Source organism: Staurois parvus, unplaced genomic scaffold, assembly GCF_062004578.1.
Source record: "Staurois parvus isolate SC_StPar_1 unplaced genomic scaffold, SC_StPar_1.0 ptg000777l, whole genome shotgun sequence".
NCBI classification, from domain to species: Eukaryota; Metazoa; Chordata; class Amphibia; order Anura; family Ranidae; genus Staurois; species Staurois parvus.
In genome coordinates this window covers 425001-445607 of record NW_028318573.1, presented here as the reverse complement: position 1 = coordinate 445607, position 20607 = coordinate 425001, and the positions used below count along the sequence as shown (strand labels likewise).

The following is a 20607-nucleotide window of genomic DNA, read 5'->3' as shown; positions in this document are numbered from 1 at the left end:
GGCAGCCTCAAATGAAACCTTTTAATTTAAGATTATTATTATACAGTATTATATAGCGCCAAAGGGTTTGCTCAGCGCTGTACAGTAGCAAGGGGGACAGAACATGAGACAAGACAGTAACAATACAATACACGAGGGGTTCTAGGGCCCTGCTCTTTCGAGCTTACAATCTATGAGGGAGGGGAGGGTGGTACAGGAGGAAATGGCTGTGGGGGATGGAGTGGTGGTAGGAGTGGAGGAGGTCAGTTGTTAGGTGAGGATGGGGTAGGCTTCCCTGAAGAGGTGGGTTTTCAGGGTGGGGAGGGTAGGTGACAGTCGGATGGATTGGAGTAGGGAGTTCCAGAGGATGGGGGAAGTCCTGGAGAAATCCTGCAATCGGGCGTGGGAGGAGGAGACCAGGGAGCTAGAGAGAAGGAGGTCCTGTGAGGAGTGAAGGGCACGGGTAGGGTGGTATTTGGGTATCAGGTTGGTTAGGTAGTTTGGGGCGGTGTTGTGAATGGCTTTGTAGGTCAGAGTTAGCAGTTTGAATTTGATGCGCTGGGCAATCGGGAGCCAGTGAAGGGATTGGCAGAGGGGGTGGCGGATGTGGAGCGGTTGGTGAGGTGGATGAGTCTAGCCGCTGAGTTTAGGATCGACTGGAGTGGGGATAGTGCTTGTTTGGGTAGGCCAGTGAGAAGGGAGTTGCAGTAGTCCAGGAGTGAGATGATGAGGGAGTGTACGAGTTGTTTAGTAGTGTCTGGGGTGAGGAATGTGCGTATCTTGGAGATGTTGCAGAGGTGGAGCCTGCATGATCTTGAAAGTAATTGGACGTGAGATAGGAAGGAAAGGTTTGAGTCCAGGGTGACACCCAGGACTTTGGCATGTGGGGTGGGAGTGATGGTGGCGTTGTTAGTAGTGATGGAGAGGATGGGGGGGGGGGGGCGCAAGGTGGGGGGAAGATCAGGAGGTCGATTTTGGACAGGTTTAATTTGAGGAAATGGAGCGATATCCAGTCTGATATGTCGTTCAGGAGGTGGGCGGAGAGTGAGGGGGTGAGGTGGGGGGTGGAGAGGTAAATTTGTGTGTCGTTGGCATAGAGGTGGTAATTGAAGCCATGGGAGTGTATTAGTTTGCCAAGGGAGGAGGTATAGATGGAGAAGAGGAGGGGTCTGTGGACAGAGCTTAGAAGCGAAGAGCAGGGGAGGTCCAGTGTCTGTTGGTGAGGACAAGGTATCTGCCGTCTGCAGATATCGGGCCATAAGAAAGCTGTAGGTATGGGCCCACCACGTGGCACAGTGCACTGTGGGATGCGATGGGGACATTCTTCAGAATCGGTTCCCAAAGGCCACATTTCCATGCAGCAAATTTTTACTGGTCATTTTCAGTTCTAAGGTTAATTTGGTCATCTTAAAGTGAAAACAATCCTAAGCCGAACCATATCAATTGTAAATGATTACTTACCTCCTCCTGTGGTGGTTCAGCTGGTAAAAATGCACCATTCCACAGACTTGAAAGGGATGTATCCTTACTGCAGGGGCAATATTTAATTCAAGAGAAATGATAGAAAAATAGTGCAGCGCTCAAACCGGGATAAAATATATTATATCAGGTGACATATATATGATTGAAAGTGACTCACACAGCCGTACCTCTTATATACATAAATGGGCTGGTGATGACATATTCTCAAGCAACTAAATCATGCATTTAAGTGACTATATGCATATTGCAATAAATGGTGTCCATGTGCATAAATTTCCATGCAGGTGAAGACTGTAAGTGTCAATCCTCAAATAGGTGAAGTGCCCCCTCACCTTCCTGCCCAGGCCCCTAGGGACCAATGAGCCTACTCACACATTCACATGTAAAAACTGTGTGAGTAGTTTTGTGATTTTATCACTCTTATAATAAAGCGGTTTTACACTATATAAGTTCTCTCTCCTTATTGATGACCCTGTGGGAAGGGCACCTTCGATACCACCAACGCTCTGGTATAGGAGATTAGAGGAGGAGAGTCCCACCATTACTTCTCGAGGGATCCATCATCTGAAGGATCTATCCAAGACCCACCATATATCAAAAGGCTCATTGGTCCCTAGGGGCCTGGGCAGTAAGGTGATGGGGGAACTTCACCTATTTGAGGATTGACACTTACAGTCTTCACCTGCATGGAAATTTATGCACATGGACACCATTTATTGCAATATGCATATAGTCACTTAAATGCATGATTTAGTTGCTTGAGAATATGTCATCACCAGCCCATTTATGTATATAAGAGGTACGGCTGTGTGAGTCACTTTCAATCATATATATGTCACCTGATATAATATATTTTATCCCGGTTTGAGCGCTGCACTATTTTTCTATCATTTCTCTTGACTAATGTTGGTGTTGTGATTGTGACATCGTCAGTGCTGGCTGCTGAATAGTACCATTATACGTAGTGGCGCAGGAGACAATTCTATATTTCTTTGAATATTTAATTCAAGTCTATGGAATAAAATTCAATTCTAATAAAATAAAAAGTTAGTCTCTTAAATATTCCTAAACTCGACCATCCTCCTTGTAAGAGCTTACTTACCTCCTCCAATGGTGGTCAACCGTAAAGGAAACCTTTTAATTTAAGATGGTCAAGCTTAGAAGTGAAGAGTGGGGGAGGTCCAGTGTCTGTTGGTGAGGTCAAGGTACCTGCCGTATGCAGATGTTGGGCCACAAGAAAGCTGTTGCTGAGGTATGGGCCTACCACGTGACACGGTGCACTGTGGGACATTCTCCAGAATCGGGTTCCCAAAGGCCACATTTCATTGCTGCAACCCCACAAGTTTTTACTGGTCATTTTCAGTTCTAAGGTTAGTTCGGTCATCTTAAAGTGAAAAAAAAATCCTAAGCCAAGCCATCCCCCTTGTAAAGTGATTTCTTACCTCCTCATTTGGTGGTTCAGTTGGTAAAAAAAAAAATCTACAATTCCATAGACTTGAATAGGACTGATCCATACTGCAGGGGTGATATCCAATTCCAAGCCTATGGAACCATCAATGATCTGTCTGGATTGCATAGAAAAAACGCAGAGATTCATTGATGATGTCACTCAGTCTAACAGGTAATGAAAAAAAATGGAAAGACTTTATTATAAATGTCATTAACATGTTGATGTACAGGGAAAGGAGGACCCAGGGAAAGCAAAACATAAGACGCTTTAACGAAGAAAAGGGATTTTTCTACATTCTTGTCATTTAAAAGAGTTCTTTAAAATCAAATGCACAGTTGTCCAAGAGCGGTGCATTATGGGAAGGGGCTAATAATTAATTTATCATCGCTAAGTATCGTCTTTTCAGAGTTCCGCGCAGCAGAGATTTGGATATGTACACAAGAAGTGTAATTTAATGACTTTCTGCAAACAGCAATAAAATATAGAAGGTGCAGGATATATGTATGTATGGCTTCGCTCATTCTCCCGCTCTGACTGTTGTATCTGAAGGCCTGCGTAGTTATTCATCACGGGTGTAATGAGACATTCCCTGCAAAGCGAGGAGGGGGCTTTGCTCTGAAGTGTTGAAAAACGCACAGTATTAGTTGCCTGATGAGCTAAATCTCGTCAATAATGCTCTTTCCATATTTGCGGCTCTTGGTTTGGAAATGCCAATGTCTTGCCTTGATTTTTTTTTTTTTCTTTTCTTTTTTATCCTTTTTATAAGGGAGAAGTGGCAGTTTACATTTTTCATTTGCAGCCTGGCTTAGCGGTAGACAGTACACGGATGCAGAGCCGCATTCGAAATAAAAGCGGTCGTGGTACCAAGATAAAAGGAACTCATAGCAGACAAAATATATGATGTATCGATATGTTTTTTGCATTTACTACTCCGGGCAAATGGCTAAATACATATAAGGCAGCTATTTTATGTGCCAAGGATTTGTATTCTTGTCCATCCAGTTCTGAGACTGACACAGCTCTGCCACTCATCACAACACAGCCTCAACTTGATTTTTTTCTCCTATAGGTAGAGTTTAAGTAAACCCAAAAACAATTTTCTAGTTTTGGACGGAGTGGGGAATGATTAGAACTGGTGTCCGGGGCTCTATTAGAGAGATCTATCTTCACTTCCTGTCATATTGGCAATGGTTTCATCAGGCAAGAAATGAGGGAAAATCTACAACAGACACAGACAAAAAAATATTTTGGGGTTTGTAAACTTCCCCTATTCTTACCACCTAACCCTTGCCACCCACATAATGGATATGAGTGGTGGCAAAGAGGGTGAGCTTTAACGCCCGCATGCCACACATATGTGTCCTTGGGCGGCAGAGCTTTCTACACTGAGAGCGCGCTCCCATCACAGTGACTGAGCTGTCATAGACCACGTCATGATCTGGAGGCAGCAGAAACCGCTCTGAATCGTGTGACCACTGTGACAGCCAGTCACAGTTGTCATGTGATTGGTTGGTCCTTCATTGTTAACCACTTCCAGTCCGGACACTTTCACCCCCTTCCAGTCCGGACACTTCCCCCCTTCCAGTCCGGACACTTCCCCCCTTCCAGTCCGGACACTCCCCCCCCCCCCTTCCAGTCCGGAAGCTTTCCCCCCCTTCCAGTCCGGACGCTTTCCCCCCCTTCCAGTCCGGAAGCTTTCCCCCCCTTCCAGTCCGGAAGCTTTCCCCCCCTTCCAGTCCGGACGCTTTCCCCCCCTTCCAGTCCGGACGCTTTCCCCCCCTTCCAGTCCGGACGCTTTCCCCCCCTTCCAGTCCGGACGCTTTCCCCCCCTTCCAGTCCGGACGCTTTCCCCCCCTTCCAGTCCGGACGCTTTCCCCCCCTTCCAGTCCGGACGCTTTCCCCCCCTTCCAGTCCGGACGCTTTCCCCCCCTTCCTGTCCGGACGCTTTCCCCCCCTTCCTGTCCGGGCGCTTTCACCCCCTTCCTGTCCAGTCCAATTTTCAGCTTTTAGCGCTATCACACTTTGAATGACAATTGCGCGGTCATGCAACACTGTACCCATATGAATTTTTTAGCATTTTTTTAAGACCGATAAAGCTTTATTTTGGGGGTATTTATTCACCACTGGGATTTTTATTTTTTTTGCTATATAAATGAAAAAGTCCAAAAATTTTGAAAAAAAGTGTTTTTCTTATAAAATTTTGCAAATAAATAATATTTCATCATATATCTTTTCCACAATGTATTCCGTTATCTTTTTAGTAAAAAAAAAAAACCCAAATTAGTTTATAACCAAAAATTATAATTTTTAAACTTTTTTTTACATTTTTATTTTATTTTTTAATATTTTTTTTTTTTTTAACATACTGTCACCCTAGCAGTACAGGTGACACTGTACTACTTGTGGGGGGTGATGAAGATTTTTTTTTTACACTGATTGCTTTTATACCTGTAAAGGCTGTAAAAGCAATCATTTATCCTTCTCTCTGGCTGCATTCTTGCAGCCATTGAGAACTACTGTGTGAGCTATGATTGGTCACAGCTTTTCACATGGTACAAGGCTGTTGTAAATAGCCTTGTACCATGTGACCTCTGTGATCATTCACAGATTTCATACGTAGTAAGCAATGATGTCAGAAGTGACATCTTGCGTACTACTCTGCATGTGATCACTGATTGGCCAAACAGTGATCACATGATCGGGACCTCGCAGAGAGGTCCCGTACGTCAATCGGCATTTCACTGTGTCCAGAGGACACAGCGGGCACCAGAATCGCGGTGCTGCGCGGTCCTAGGGAGCGCGCACAAGCAGGGGGCGGAGAGGCCGTTTATAAACGGCCACCCGACCCTGCACTGCCACCGTCCAGCCGTTTATATACAACGGTCGGACAGGAGGTGGTTAAAGAGATGCAGGGCTGGGTGGGAAGGGGTCAAAGTTATTTCTGCCCGTGTTTGCTGTTGGAGAGTTACCCTCCTGTCTGGTTAAAAAAATTGTCAGCAAGACAGGAAGTGAGGATAAATCTCTCAGCAGTATAACCAGACAGTTCTAACACTTCCCTACTCTATCCAAAATAGAAAAAAAATTGGTTGGACATATACTTTAACCTCTTCCCGCCCAGCCCTGGCGTCCCTTTAATGGGACTGTTATGCCTGGGGATGGAAAGATCTGCCTGATCATGTGACCACATACACTTTATGTGGACATGCACTTTAACCCCTTCCCGCCCAGCCCTGGCGTTCGTTTAACGGGGCCGTTATGCCTGGGGATGGAAAGGTCTGCCTGATCACGTGACCACATACACTTTATGTGGGCATACACTTTAACCCCTTCCCGCCCAGCCCTGGCGTCCCTTTAATGGAACTGTTATGCCTGGGGATGGAAAGATCTGCCTGATCATGTGACCACATACATTTTATGTGGATATACACTTTAACCCCTTCCCGCCCAGCCCTGGCGTCCCTTTAAAGGGGCTGGTATGCCTGGGGACAGAAAGGTCTGCCTGATCACGTGACCACATACACTTTATGTGGACATACATTTTAACCCCTTCCCACCCAGCCCTGGCGTCCCTTTAATGGAGCTGCTATGCCTGGGGATGGAAAGGTCTGCCTGATCATGTGACCACATACACTTTATGTGGGCATACACTTTAACCCCTTCCCGCCCAGCACTGGCGTTCGTTTAACTGGGCTGTTATGCCTGGGGATGGAAAGATATGCCTGATCATGTGACCACTGTGATTGGCCAGACCAGCTCCTGATCATCATTAGAGACCAGGAGTTGTCTTTGACAACTTTGAGCATTAAAGACCACCCTCTTTGCTACTGCACATATGCGTTACGTCGGTGGCAGGAGATTACGTAACGTAGGTCTTGTCTCTCCCCCAGCCTTTTACCAGACAGTGAAAGTGGAAGCAGCTGACGAGCTCATCTCTGTCGCTCTGCTCTTTCCTCCTATCAGCATGTTCCTTGTCAGCCCGTGAATACTAAAGTACAGTTGATTGGCTCTCTGTGCTGGATTGTCCTTTCCAAGCAGGGTGGTCTAATTCTTTTCATTTTACAGCAGTCCAGAATTGAGATTATTTTCCAGAAGAACAAAGAAATGGGATTGAGTTGCCCTTTAAAGAGTAGAATTCTGTTGAAGGAACTTAGCACAAAAGCCGCAGAGATGGGCTACTCCATGCTCATTCTTATTTTATAGAAAGGCAGCGACTGTGTAAAGATATTCCACATCATTTATACATCTCACTCCTTGCTAACGCTCACCTCTGACTCCCTCTACCCCTCCGCAGACCTTGTGAGTGTAAAGATGGCTGCTTGATCGCAGCCATAGGACCAGCTTTCCCTCAGCTCGCCTCAGCAATGAAAAAGCAAACACCTTCTCTTTTTTCTTTTCTCTTTTTTTTTTTAATCCGCCATTCGGAGCGCAGGTGTCCCAAAAAATTCTGCAGAATCCATTAATTACCCGTTGTGTGGTCAGGCGCAGATCCCGCTCTTCGCCTTCCCCAGGCTGAATTAATGAAGCTAAGTTTGCAAATGAACCATAATTTCAAAGACAAGCGCGTTGTCGGAAGGTCTGGGGATGATGTATGCCTGCTCTTGCTCGTTAGCAGCTGTCTCTTTAATTACTGCAGATGCTAACGAGATGCTAACAGCATATGGTGACAGGGAAGCACTTGCACTTTTGCACCAGAGCAGATCTGGATGTGAAAAAAGTGTTGTGGAGATGACGCCTCTGTCCCAGAACGTAGTGTAATCTGAGGGTCATCAAACCATTGGGGTCTGCTGCTCCATTTTTTTTTTTTTTCCCTTTACAGCTAACATTTGCATTAGGGCAGCCTGAAATGGACATGCTGTTTGTCAGATGCAACAAAGCATTTATTCAAGGCTTATTAGTTCAAACCCCCAACTTGAACAATTCCTTCCCTGGATCAGGTGGACCATGCAAAGATTTACCTACTAGTCCACCCACTGCAGGCTGCCTGCAAAAGAGCACAGGAGGGGACGAAGACCTACCCTGCACACCTACCCATGTGCAGGGTGACTGGTCTTGTCTCCTCCCCCTTTCTGTAGTGGGTGGAGCTTGATGTGCTCCTCCCACAGCTCTGCTCTCTACACAGGCTACATACAGCACAGCGATGATGTCCTCGATTCTTTTGCAAGCTAAAATGTGGTTGTGTAAAGCAGGGGCGGACTGACCATTTGGAAACTCGGGCACTGCCCGAGGGCCCGGGGTCAGTAGGGGGCCCCATGAGATGCCCCTGGTACCTTTTTCATAGGCTATTTTGAGTTTGGGCAAGGACACAGGGGCCCCATGATCCCCTATTGCCCCGGGGGGTCAGTAGGGGGCCCCATGAGATGCCCCTGGTACCTTTTTCATAGGCTATTTTGAGTTTGGGCAAGGACACAGGGGACCCATGATCCCCTATTGCCCGAGGGGTCAGTAGGGGGCCCCATGAGATGCCCCTGGTACCTTTTTCATAGGCTATTTTGAGTGTGGGCAAGGACACAGGGGCCCCATGATCCCCTATTGCCCGGGGGGTCAGTAAGGGGCCCCATGAGATGCCCCTGGTACCTTTTTCATAGGCTTTTTTGAGTTTGGGCAAGGACACAGGGGCCCCATGATCCCCTATTGCCCGGGGGCCCCATGAGTTGTCAGTCCGCCCCTGGTGTAAAGTCATTTGATGTACACAAAGTGGATTTATATTCTATGTGGCTATTAGGGGTGTATTTAACCTCCTCGGCGCTATGATTCTTTCTGATTTTTTGTGCTGAAAGCGGTACCATTTTTTTGCATGTAAATATGTAGTTTTTATTGTAGGCGTGTAATTTTTAGGAATAACTCACTGAAATCTGTCTGAACAAGAGTCTAGTAATCATCCCGGGTATGATAAAACTTGAAGCACGAAATCATAAATTATAATTTAATAAATAATCATAAAAAATAATATAATAAATTTAATTCAATAATATAATCAAACCAAAAACACTGAAATTTGAAATACAGAGGCAAATTCGCACATCGCTGAGCAAAGTCGCAAAATCATTTTTAGTGTCTGATGACGAATTTCCCCCACGAATCATCACTCAATTCTGCAAGTGGTTCTGATTTACTATCGCTGTTCTAAAACCGCTTTTGACATAAAGGGACGCTTTTTGGAAACCATGGACTTTTCTAAGTTTCCAGGCAGAAAGAACATTCAAAATGCAGGCAGAGCGCCGGACAAAGCAGTAGGGACAAAATGTATGTGAAATGCATTGAAACAGCAATGACAGCAAAAATTGAATTTTTTAAAAATTTCAAATTTCCCGCCGGTTCCGGCGCCCGTACGTCCCGACGTCACAGGGACCGGAACACGGAAGCCGGATGCCGGAGGAGATGGCCAGGACGCTGCAGGGGACACATCGCGGGAGCGAAGGACAAGGTAAGTGCTGCAGGGACCTCCTGAGCAATGCCGCATGGTAAACCCGAGTGTAGCTCGGGGTTACCGCTCTTGGTACTCAAATTTTACCCTGAGCTACACTCGGGAAAACCGCTAAGGAGGTTAAAAGACATCTGTGATGCTCAGAGTTCTGTTTTAGAACCATGTGGTTCATGGGCAACCCTCCCGTTTGTTGCGGTTCATGTATAAAATGGCACAGCTACATAGTACTTTCAATATTTGCATGTATGTGTAGCAGGCGAATACAAATCAATATTTCTGGCTGAAGGTATGAAAAAAAAAAGAACATGCTTATTATTTCTCCTATTATATGACCATACTATTTAGTTCATTTTGTCTAATGTGCTTGTAATTTCCCAGCTTGTAACTCACCATCTCCCCTCTCTGGTCCTGCACAGGAATGCGCTGGAGAACCGCTCTTCATGCTGTACTGCGCCATCAAGCAGCAGATGGAGAAAGGGCCCATTGATGCCATCACAGGAGAAGCCCGATACTCCCTGAGTGAAGATAAGCTCATCCGCCAACAGATCGACTACAAGATGCTGGTCAGTTCATCAGAGAGCAATATCTGTTCGCTATTAAACCTCATTTTCACTGACTCAAGCAGTGTGCATGTTGTGCGTTTTGCTGAGGTTGCTTTGTGTGGTGGGAGCCGGTCTGTCCAGCTCTAGTCTTCCATATCTACTCATGGCCCAGCAAAAGGATTTGTTGAGAAGACAATGAAACAGCTGGATGTTTTGTAGCAGACTTATAAGTAGGGCTGCAGCTGGACAGCTCTGGGCTGAACCAATAAGGGAGACCTCTCTGCTCTATTGAACCCTCCCATTTATATCAGCAGGGTAAAAGTCCAGCTCCATCCAGGACTGATGTTTCAGGCTGGTGGCTTCTGTATCTTCTGAGTTGACTCCAGTGCAGGGGCAGACTGACCATTTGGAAACTCTGGCACTGCCTGAGGGCCCGGGGTCAGTAGGGGGCCCCATGAGATGCCCTTGGTACCTTTTTCATAGGCTTTTTTGAGTTTGGGCAAGGACACAGGGGCCCCATGATCCCCTATTGCCCGGTGGCCCCATGAGTTGTCAGTCCGCCCCTGCTCCAGTGGTTTGGTTTCCCTACAGTGGTTTGTGTTACCATAGTCTTCACGAGGCCATGATGTAGTTCTCTCTACTTCAGCTCTGTCCTTACATTAATTGATTATTCTCCATTATGGAAATTTGGTTAGGCAAGTAAGATGCCATCATTTGTTATAGTAGTTGAGCCATCGCATACCACCCTGTGATTCAGCTAACCAGAAATCATGGAAACGGTCTTTGACTGCAATGTGGTTGGGTGGGAATTCAAAACTTTCAGTTGTTTAGATGGTTACATTTGAAGTTGAAGACCTTGCATGTCAAAAATCCAATGCATTTGGGAAGTTTTAAGGTCATCCTGTTCTTCGGGGCTCTGGGATTCAGCTTGATTGGCACGCAGCCGTGGGGTCAAAGCCGCAAGAATAAGAAGCCTCTAAGATTCAAGGTATTAACCCACACATGCAATTTGATTTCCACCAGTCAAATCCCAAAGCCACGGGGAAGGGGGTGACCTTAGAAACATGTTGGATAGTTACATATTCTTGCAAATAAAATAAAAGATGTAAATGCCACAAGGTTATACATGCAAACTACAGAAACAGTTTAGTAATCCAGCAGTGAGAGAGTATTACACCCAGGGGCAGGGGGGCAGACACAGAAATTTTGGCTCTGAATCTGAGAGATACCAATTTCTAGATTATGATTTCACCTTACCAGTACTCAAATATCTGTGTTGTATGGAGTTGTTCTTTAAATAAATATACAGTCTCGTATGTATTCTGATTTGCCTAGCATAGCCCACATCACGCTACATTGCCACTCGCTATTCAACAGAGTCGCTTTTTTTTTCATTGGACTTTTTCTCTCTTTCTCTCCCCCTGTCCTCTCTCTTCTTTTTTTTCTGTGTTTCTCACTAAACCGGCTCACCCTTTAATGGATTGAAGAATCTTTGCGATGGCGGGCTGAGCGATGAATCATGGTGCCGCTCGCCTCAAGTAAGTTTTGGTCCCAGCTCTATGCTCTGTGGCTGGATCCTTCAATCCATTTCAGCTTTGACTGTGGTGGAAGCAAGAGGAGTTTCCTTCTTCTGCTGCCGTTCAACCAATCCCAGCACACCCCATTGCAGAACTGTCCAATAGCTTAATGAGACTGTCATTTTGCCATGGATATGCAAAAGTGACAGGTTCTCTTGTAAGAAGAACCTCCCATCCACTGATTCTCACCTTCCCTGTACTTCCCTACTGTGTTCATCCATCAGAGTTACAAGTCTAAACCCTGTGTAAGCTCCATGCCTGAGCTTACACAGTGTTAATGAGTTCCTCCCCTTTCTCAAGTGACCATGTTCTAACCTAGCAATTGGCCTCACAGACCTGAGCACTGCATCCATTGAGGAGGTCACATGCTCCTCCATGCTTATAAGAACTGGGTATTTGCCAATGGTTGCAACAAGGCACAGGGGAGTGCATCAGTGGTTTGGGGAGTTGTTCTTAACCTCTTTGAGGGTCCTGTGCTCCTAAAACCGATATTTTAGTTATAGCTGTGTATCAGTAGGCTAAACCTGGATGCAAGTGGTCTCTTCTCTGGATTTTTTGATAGAGATACACTTACAGCCAAAAATTTGTTCATCCCACCAAATGACTGAGTTCAGGTGATGGGTACTGCTAATTCTACATCACACAAGGACATTTTAGAAAGTTGGGAGACTCCAACCTTGTTAACAGCTCTTCTGTTCCAACATGCCGGTGCCCCTGTGTACAAAGCCAGCTCCATAAAGGTATGGTTTGACCAGTTTGGTGTTGAGGAACTTGAGTAGCCTGCACAGAGCCTTGACCCCGGCACAGCAGAACTTCATTAGGTTGAATTGGATAGCCAGTTGTGAGCCAACTCTTTTCTTCCAACATCAGTACCTGGCCTCACGTAGAAATACTTCATAGAAAAATGGAGGCTGGTAAAGCCACAAAGGTTGGGGGGGCTCTGTATAAATGTCTTTGGTTTTATAACCAACAAGCTCATATAGGTGTGATGATCAAGTCTTTACAACCTTTTGACTGTATAGTGTATCAGAAGAGGGTGGGCGATTCAACCACGAAATCTGGCTTCCAGACAAAACTAAAAAAAAATGTTTGTCTACAGTGCTACCACTCCTTAAAGGATAAGTTCACCTTTTATAGTAAATGCACGTCTATTTTACAGGTAAAATAAAAAATTATTATTATTTTTTTTTTTACGTAGCCTAGAAGGCATTGCACCCATGATCAGCAGATTGCAGGTGCCATGCAGGACTCCTGCAGACCTGTCAGTGTGTCTGTGTGCTTGTACCTTGTATGGGCAAGCGGATACACACGCACAGGAAGCGACACAGCGCTCAACAATGCCGTGGGCTTTTTTTTTTTTTTAAATGGTTAAACTGGATGGACTTTTGTTTTTTTTCAGCCAGACTAACTATGTAACTACAAGCCGATAGCTGCAAAAGCTGTCAGGGCATCTAGTTTTCCATTCACCGAATTCTGTGAATGAATGATGCTGCTGGGCATCTTTTTTTTTTTTTTTTTTTTTTTTAAATGGTAACAGCAAATAGGGAAGAAGATCTCACTAAATGCAGCAGAGCAACACCCAAAAGCAACATGTTGAACATGTTCCCAAAGGTGAACCTATCCTTTAACAACCAGAAAAATTTTGGGCATTGCCATTGATGATTTATTATTGGCTGTTGTAAGTGGCTGCTGTTTGCACCGTTCTCTTCGCTGTATTAAAAAAGCCCAAATTTTTCCTCCATATCCAGAGAATTTGAAAAAAGTCGGACAAGTTCCAGATGGAGCCAATCTGAGACAAATAGCACAACTCTGCACAGAACAGCGTGGACAAAATATGCTGCTTGTCTTAAATAAACTTTCTCCATCTGTACATCTAATTAATTCAGCAGTTTTATTATAGCCCTAAACACTTTTTTCCCACCGACTGGCAGTGTCTGAATAGTAAACTGTATATGTCCGTGTGTCTGAAAGAACTGGGTGTGTTGCCCACCGCAGCCAGTCAGCGTGGCTTTTCTGTCTCCGAAACCTCACTGGACAAGAAGAGTTCTTGATATATAAAGCCCATTGCATCTTTGGCATTACAGAGAACAAGAGAAAAAAAAGAGGCCAGATTGGCCAATCTTTAAAGCATAAGTGTATTTTTATACCATCTTTATGTATCTAGGCAAATAGGGCAGGGCTTCAGTGACAATCTGCCTTTCTCATATTTTCTTTAGGGTCTTCAAAGACCCTATCTGCTCAAATGTATTCATTATTTAGCCATCTATAGACTGTAGACACTGGACGTACACTATATGGCCATAGTTTGCTAATACTTGACCATCACGTTATTATATGAGCTTGTTGGACATCCCGTTACCAAATCATGGGCATTAATATGGAGTTGACCACCTTTGGTCCACAGCTTCTACTGTTCCAGGAAGATTTTGGGGTTTGTCTGTGGGAGCTATTGCTTATTTTATAGGTCAGGTACTGATGGTGAATGAGATTACCTGGCTTGTAAACAGCATTTCCAATTCATCCCAAAGGTGTTCAGTAGGTTTCAAGTCAGGGATTCTATGATACTGTAACGGACCGCCTGACAGCACCTCTATCAGTCCCCTGGTAGAGCCTCCCCAGAGTGCGGAGTCTAAGCACCGGAGCACTTGTTCACCAGGGCCCCTGATGGTGGGGATGGACTTGGAGCGCTCCGGTACCAGGTCGCAACTACCAGGTATCTACAACAGGAGTCTGACAGGGGCTCCAGAGAGCTAGGAGTCTGATGTAAGGGAGCCTAGTGATCCCTGCGGGGTGGGTGGATGGATGAGCTAAATCAGAGTCATGCAGGCCGGGTCGGTAACTAGCAGATCGGTAAGGTACAAAACGGTAGGCAAAGGATAGTCGGGTCACACACAGGGTCAATACCAGGAGGTCAGATCTAAACAGGAACATCCAGGAGCAGAGTCAGGCAAGCCAAGGGGTCAGGACGGGAGAAGGCAACAAGGTCAAAACAATCCAGATCAGAAGTACTCACACACAGGTAACAGGATACAAAGACCATTCGGCAACAAGTGTCTGTGCAGGTCTAGTTTAAATAGCCCACCCTGCACCTGACAGGCGTAGCCTGGGTCCCAGTGCCTGCCTAGTATTGTCCAGATGACAGGTGCGCCTGGGTCCTAGTGCCCTGCCACCTATACGTCTCGGCAGACACCTACGCATGTGTAGACCCATGCGTCGCGATGGTTCCTGACAGATACTCTAGTTTCTCCTCAACAAACTGGTCACTGGTCTTCCACACCAAACACTATAAGGGAAAAAAGGTTGTGGAGACTTGACCACCACACCTGTATGTGTTTGTTAGGCACCCCATTTCAAAATCATGGGTATTACTATGGTGTTGGCCGCTTCTTCCAAGCCAAAAAAGCATTTGTGAGGTCATGTACTGATGTTGGATGAGAAAACCTGGCTCACAATCAGTTTTCCCAATTTACTCCAAAGGCATTCAAAAGGGTTAAGTTTAGGGCTCTGCAGGACAATTGAGTTCCTCCAAACCAAACTGGTCAAACCATGTCTTTATGGAGCTGGTTTTGTGCACTGAGGAACAGAAAAGGGCCTTCACCAAATTAACCACAACGTTAAAAGTGCACAGTTGTCTAAAATGTCTTTGTATGCAGTAGCATTAACAGTACCCTTCCCTGGAAACACCTGAACTCCATCGTTTGGAATGGTGTCCACTTACTTTAGGTCACATCGGTAGTTGTGATGATCATGTGTCCCCAAACATTTGCCCATATAGTGTATTAAGTAAAGGCAAAAAAGCATCCCAGGATCTCATGCTTCTGAGGCATATTTTCACAATTTGCTGGCAGAGATCAGCTAAGATGGGTTAAAATGAAGATGGGGATGTCTTCTTTCTCCAGTTTGCCAACAAATGTCTTTCCTGTGGAGTTTTCTTTCTGTACACATGCTTCCTGATGCTGCGCTAAAAGCATGTCCTGCAAAGAAATCTTCATCTTATTGGTCTGAGCATTAAATCAGCCAGCTATGAATATAATGTTTCTTTTTATTAGGAAGGAGCACTTATCCTGCAAATTGAAAATGTCCCCAATAAATAAAAAAAAGTTTGCCTTGCAGTTCACTACATTTCTAACATATTACGCCTGTCAGTGTCCAGGTTTATTTAATAATGTAATGCTAAATTCTACGTGCCGCCATTTTAAATCATCTACAGTGTCCGCAGCTTCCGACTCTGTACAGTTCTGTGCTGTCGGAGATTTATATGAAACCACTAATTTTCTACTGCCCGTTGCTTGGCAGCAACAGCATGAATGTAAACCGTAAAAAGCCACTACTACCTGGTGTCAGTTTTTTCTGTGATATTGTCACCTTGGTTCATCTGTGGCAGATTTGCTTTAAAGAGGACCCATCGCTTGTAAAATATATTCTTTTAGGTTACAACTTTTTAAAATATCTTTCATTTGCTGTAAATGGCTAGTTAGAGATTTACTTCATTGCTTAAAACACTTGACTCTTGGCTGGAAGTCTGACCTATGATGTCCACTAAACTTACCTCCTACAGGTCTGTCTTTACATGAGTTTCCTTTGTAACCCTTCTAATTCTTCCCAGCAAATCCATTTCCTCCACTCCTCCCCTGCCTGACGTATTTAGGAGAATACGCAGGAAGTTATAATATAGTACGTAGCTGGCGTTTCTGATTTTAAATCTGGCTCCTCCACTCCCCTTCTTCCTGACATAATTTAAAAGAAGGGGCAGAAAATGATCATAGGTTATGTAGTTGGGGTCCAGGTCCACCACTCCTCTCTTTCCTGGCATAATGTAGTAAAGGAGGCAGAAAACTGTTTGTAGCTGGGATCTCCAATATAAAACACAGCTCCTCCGCTCCCTTAGTTCCTGACATATTTTGGGGGGGAAGATACAGATATTGTTATTGGATAAATAGCTGGTATCTTCAATATCAAAAACGGCTCCTTCCCTGCCTTGGAGATGAGGCAAAGTTTGTATGTAGCTGGGATCTCCAATATCAGAGCCAGCTTCTCCACTTCTTCAGTTCCTGACATTTATGCCTCTTCTCCAAACATATCATAGGATATATAGCTGACATTTTGGCAGTCAAAGCCATCTCCCCTACTCCCCCCTTTTTCTGAGATAATTTAGCAAAAGAGTCATAAAATTGTCATGGGTTATGTAGCTGGGATCTCAGCTATCAAGTTCAGGTCCACCATTCCTCCATACTTGGTGCAATATAGTAGAAGAGGCAGAAAATTGTATATAGCTAGGGTCTCTGCTATCAAAGACAGCTCCTCCACTCCTTTAGTTCCTGACATATTTTTGAGGAAGAGACCGATATTATCATTGGGTATGTAGCTGGGATCTCCAATACCAAAACCAGCTCCTCCACTCTTTCCTTGACTTGGTGAAGAGGCAAAATTTGTATGTAGCTGGGATCTCCAATATCAAAGCCAGCTCCTCCATTCCTTCAGTTCCTGACATTTATGCCTCTTCTCTAAAATTATCATAGGGTATGTAGCTTAGATTTCTGCTGTCAAAGCCATCTTCTTCACTCCCCCTCTTTTTGTGAGATGATTTAAGGAAAGAGTCAGAAAGCTGTCATGGGTTATGTTGTTGGGATCTCAGTTAAGTTCAGGTCCACCATTCCTCCCCCTTCCTGGCATAGTATAGTAGAAAAGGTATAAAATTGGGATCTCCGCTATCGAAGCCAGCTCCTCCACTCCTTCAGTTCCTGACATATTTTTGAAGAAGAGACAGAAATTATGATTGAGTATGCAGCTGGGGTTTCTATCAAAGCCAGCTCTTCCACTCCTTTCCTACCTGATATAATTTAGGAGAAGAGACAAAAATTGTATGTAGCTGGGATCTCTACTCCTTCAGTTCCTGAGAAATTGTATGCCTCTTCCCCAAAATTATCTAAGGATATGCAGATGGGACCTCTATCAAAACCAGCTTCTCCACTCCTCCCTTCTTGACACGATTTAGGAGAGGAGGCATTAGATTATGATGGAGTATATTGCTGGGATCTCTGCTATCAAAGCCAGCTCCTCCACACCTTTCCTGCCTGATATAACTTAGTTCAGAATAAGTGACAATGCTTGTGACTGGATAAAGGTTTAAGGCACTGAGGGTAACGACTTTGCTGGAGGGAAGAGGAACGTAAATAAAATGAATACACAGCAAAACAATAAGGAACTTGTTAGAAGAGAAACATAGGAGGTGTCTTTATTGACTTGAAGCATCAAGTCACTTTGTGTGCATGCTTGTTCCAGGTCAGCAAGTTACCGGCAAAACTAAGGCTCAGTGCCCATAGAACACACCTCCGACAATGGCAGCTCCCTTATTTTGGAGGAATATCCTAGCTTGGACACCAAAGGGCCAGACTTCCGATTCAGATCAAGTTGTACACATGGCCATATTTGGGCAGTACATTCAAAAAGTTATAGCTTGCTTTAGACTGACTAATGAAGACTCAAGCGATTGGTTCTTTTTCACTTCCAATGTTTAATCTGTATTAGAAAAAAAATAAAAGTACATTGGTTGCTACATAATCCTTCCTGTGCATCCTGTGTCCACATTCAGTGGATCCCTCTTGCTGCATGCCTCTCAGGGATATCAGGAAAGCCTGCTCCTGTTTCTAGACGCTTGAGAAATGCTGCAGGGATGACGGCATGGCAGCAAGTTTAATGAGCATCGGCAGCACCAGTCTGTACTCTGCACCTGTGCTCCCCGTTTCCTGTGGGGAATGATGCTTATTAAAGTCATAAATTCTGTATCAGAGAAACAAGGAATAATTGAATTAGCTGATTACAGGTTGCAGTGAACTCCAAGCCATTCCTGATTTTTATGTCACCATTGAAACTTTCTTTTCAGACGCTCAATTGTGTCAATCCGGAGAACGAAAATGCGCCGGAAATCCCGGTGAAGGTGCTGAACTGTGACACCATAACGCAAGTGAAGGAGAAACTGCTGGATGCTGTATACAAGGGGGTCCCGTACTCCCAGCGCCCCAAAGCCGGAGACATGGACCTCGGTAAGAGGGTTGGACTTTTGATTGCGGAAGTCATTTTTTTTACAATAATTGAAGAGCTGTGTTTATTTAATAGAGTGACTTATTCTCTCAGAAGAGCAGCCATATACACTGTAGGGGCAGTTTGATCAGAAGATGATTAATTGAACTATGTAATCGGAGGAAATTCACATAAACATGGGTTATAGAATAGACGTTCCTGAACCAAGGACTCCAGTACTGCAGGGCTAAATTGCTATACTCTAAAATTGCATAGAAGGCAGGGTGCTCCATTTAGCTCCTGTTCTTAAAGTCATGAAAAAAGTATGGAGGCGGCCATTGATGGCCCTCTTTTGAAATTGCTAGGAGCTTGACTGTATCTGCATGCTGTACATGAGTGTGCAGAATACATTATCTCTATATTTGTCCTGGGTCAGAGTTTCCAAAAGCATTGACAGCCAAAGAATTAACATTTCTAAAGGAGAGTATACAGTGATAGCTCTCATACTTGGGACTATCGGCCAATCACCAGGCACTAATGCTCTCTCAAGAGTTGGACGACAATGATTCTAACAAAAAATATAATATTCCTGCGCCAACAGAAAAGAGCCCTATACAAAATATGTGTATTCCTCTTCTAAATTGCTGCTGTGCAGAAAATGTGAAAACACAAATAATATTTATAAATGAAACAGCGCAAAATAGACCTTCATACAAATTTAGTGAATCACAAAACATAAATGTCCAATAATCATTGGTGCATATCTCTGTCAAAAAATCTTCAGGAAAAAGACCCCAAAACCACTTGTGATGAAAGCTGAGGATTCCAAATGCTTTTAGGAAACTTCCACCTATCACCCGTGCACACCAACATCAAATACACTCACCAGATTTTGGTGAATGAAAAGCCTTTAAGGATTTTTGGGGAATCCTAAACCCTCTTTGCATCAGATCAATAGTAGCCTGCCCCACCAGGTATGTATCTTCTCCCAGGTCCTCACCGTGGTATACTCCACCGTATTGGAGAAAAAAAACTTATATAGTGTAATATTGCCAGATAGATATTATAACAGAAGACAGAATCCAGACCACTCACATTTTCCAACTTGTAAAAGGCGCATTTATTTAGGCCAACACCAGCCTGATATTAAGAACCAGCAAACAGCCACAAAATCCAGGATTCTCACATCAATACAAGCCAGTAAGAGCAGAGGAACAGCAGAAGACCAGTATAAATCCCTCAAAGATGGCCGCTGGAACGCACCGCCTGGCGTGCGCTCCACTCACCGGAAGTGACGTCAGACGTCAGATGTGTGGACTGGAAATTGCGTCAACGCGTTTCGCCCCTCCCACAGGGCGTTCTCAATTCTTCACCAGTCTCAAATCTGGTGAGTGTATTTGATGTTGGTGTGCACGGACAATGATTTTAGGCCAGTGAAAGGATCAAAAATGAAGTATAAACAGTTTTTGTACTCCTAGGTCCAATAGGGGAAGAGCTCAACTGTTCTTTGTACTAAGCCTTATGGGCTTTCATAGATATAGTAAAAACAAAAAACATGACATGCTAAAAGCTGATTTCTGGTTGGTCCTGTTAGTTGCTGACACTAGTAAGTTCTGAAGCTGATGTTTTATTGGTGCATTTTTTTTGGCAGAATGGCGCCAAGGCAGAATGGCCAGGATCATACTGCAGGATGAGGATGTGACAACCAAAATAGACAACGACTGGAAGCGCCTCAACACTCTGGCTCATTATCAGGTAGGAGAACTTCCTTTGCCATTGCCAAGAAGCCATTTTGATTTGGTTAAACTATTCAGCATATAACTATGTAGAAGTAGTATAGCTTATACAGGCTCTCCTGTATTCTGTTGGAGATTACAGAATGAAAATCATACCTTATTGGCAGGGCTGAGGGGTGAGCAGAAAAGGTAGCCGCCATGGGCACATGAGCAGGAAGGAGTGGCACTTTGGCCTTTTCACCTTGGGTGTTTAAGGACCTTATCCTGACACTAATTGTTTGCTCTTAATAGTGGCATTTAATTAAAAATGTATTTTTTGTTTTTTTTTCTAATGTGGGTGGACTTATAATGTACAACACCTTGCACTCGGCATCTTGCTAATTTCTACACTTGTGTC

General features: G+C 44.5%; 1 protein-coding gene across 1 annotated transcript in view; it reads left to right on the top strand.

Annotated features, from left to right (window-relative positions):
* Nucleotides 1–20607, top strand: part of LOC149444766 (plexin-A1-like) — a 283982-nt gene that overhangs the window by 227510 nt on the left and 35865 nt on the right. The window contains exons 22-25 of the mRNA XM_089654551.1: nt 9752–9898; nt 11365–11415; nt 18338–18497; nt 20126–20229. Of these exons, the coding sequence (XP_089510677.1) occupies nt 9752–9898; nt 11365–11415; nt 18338–18497; nt 20126–20229 (462 nt within the window). The remainder of the gene's footprint in view (nt 1–9751; nt 9899–11364; nt 11416–18337; nt 18498–20125; nt 20230–20607) is intronic.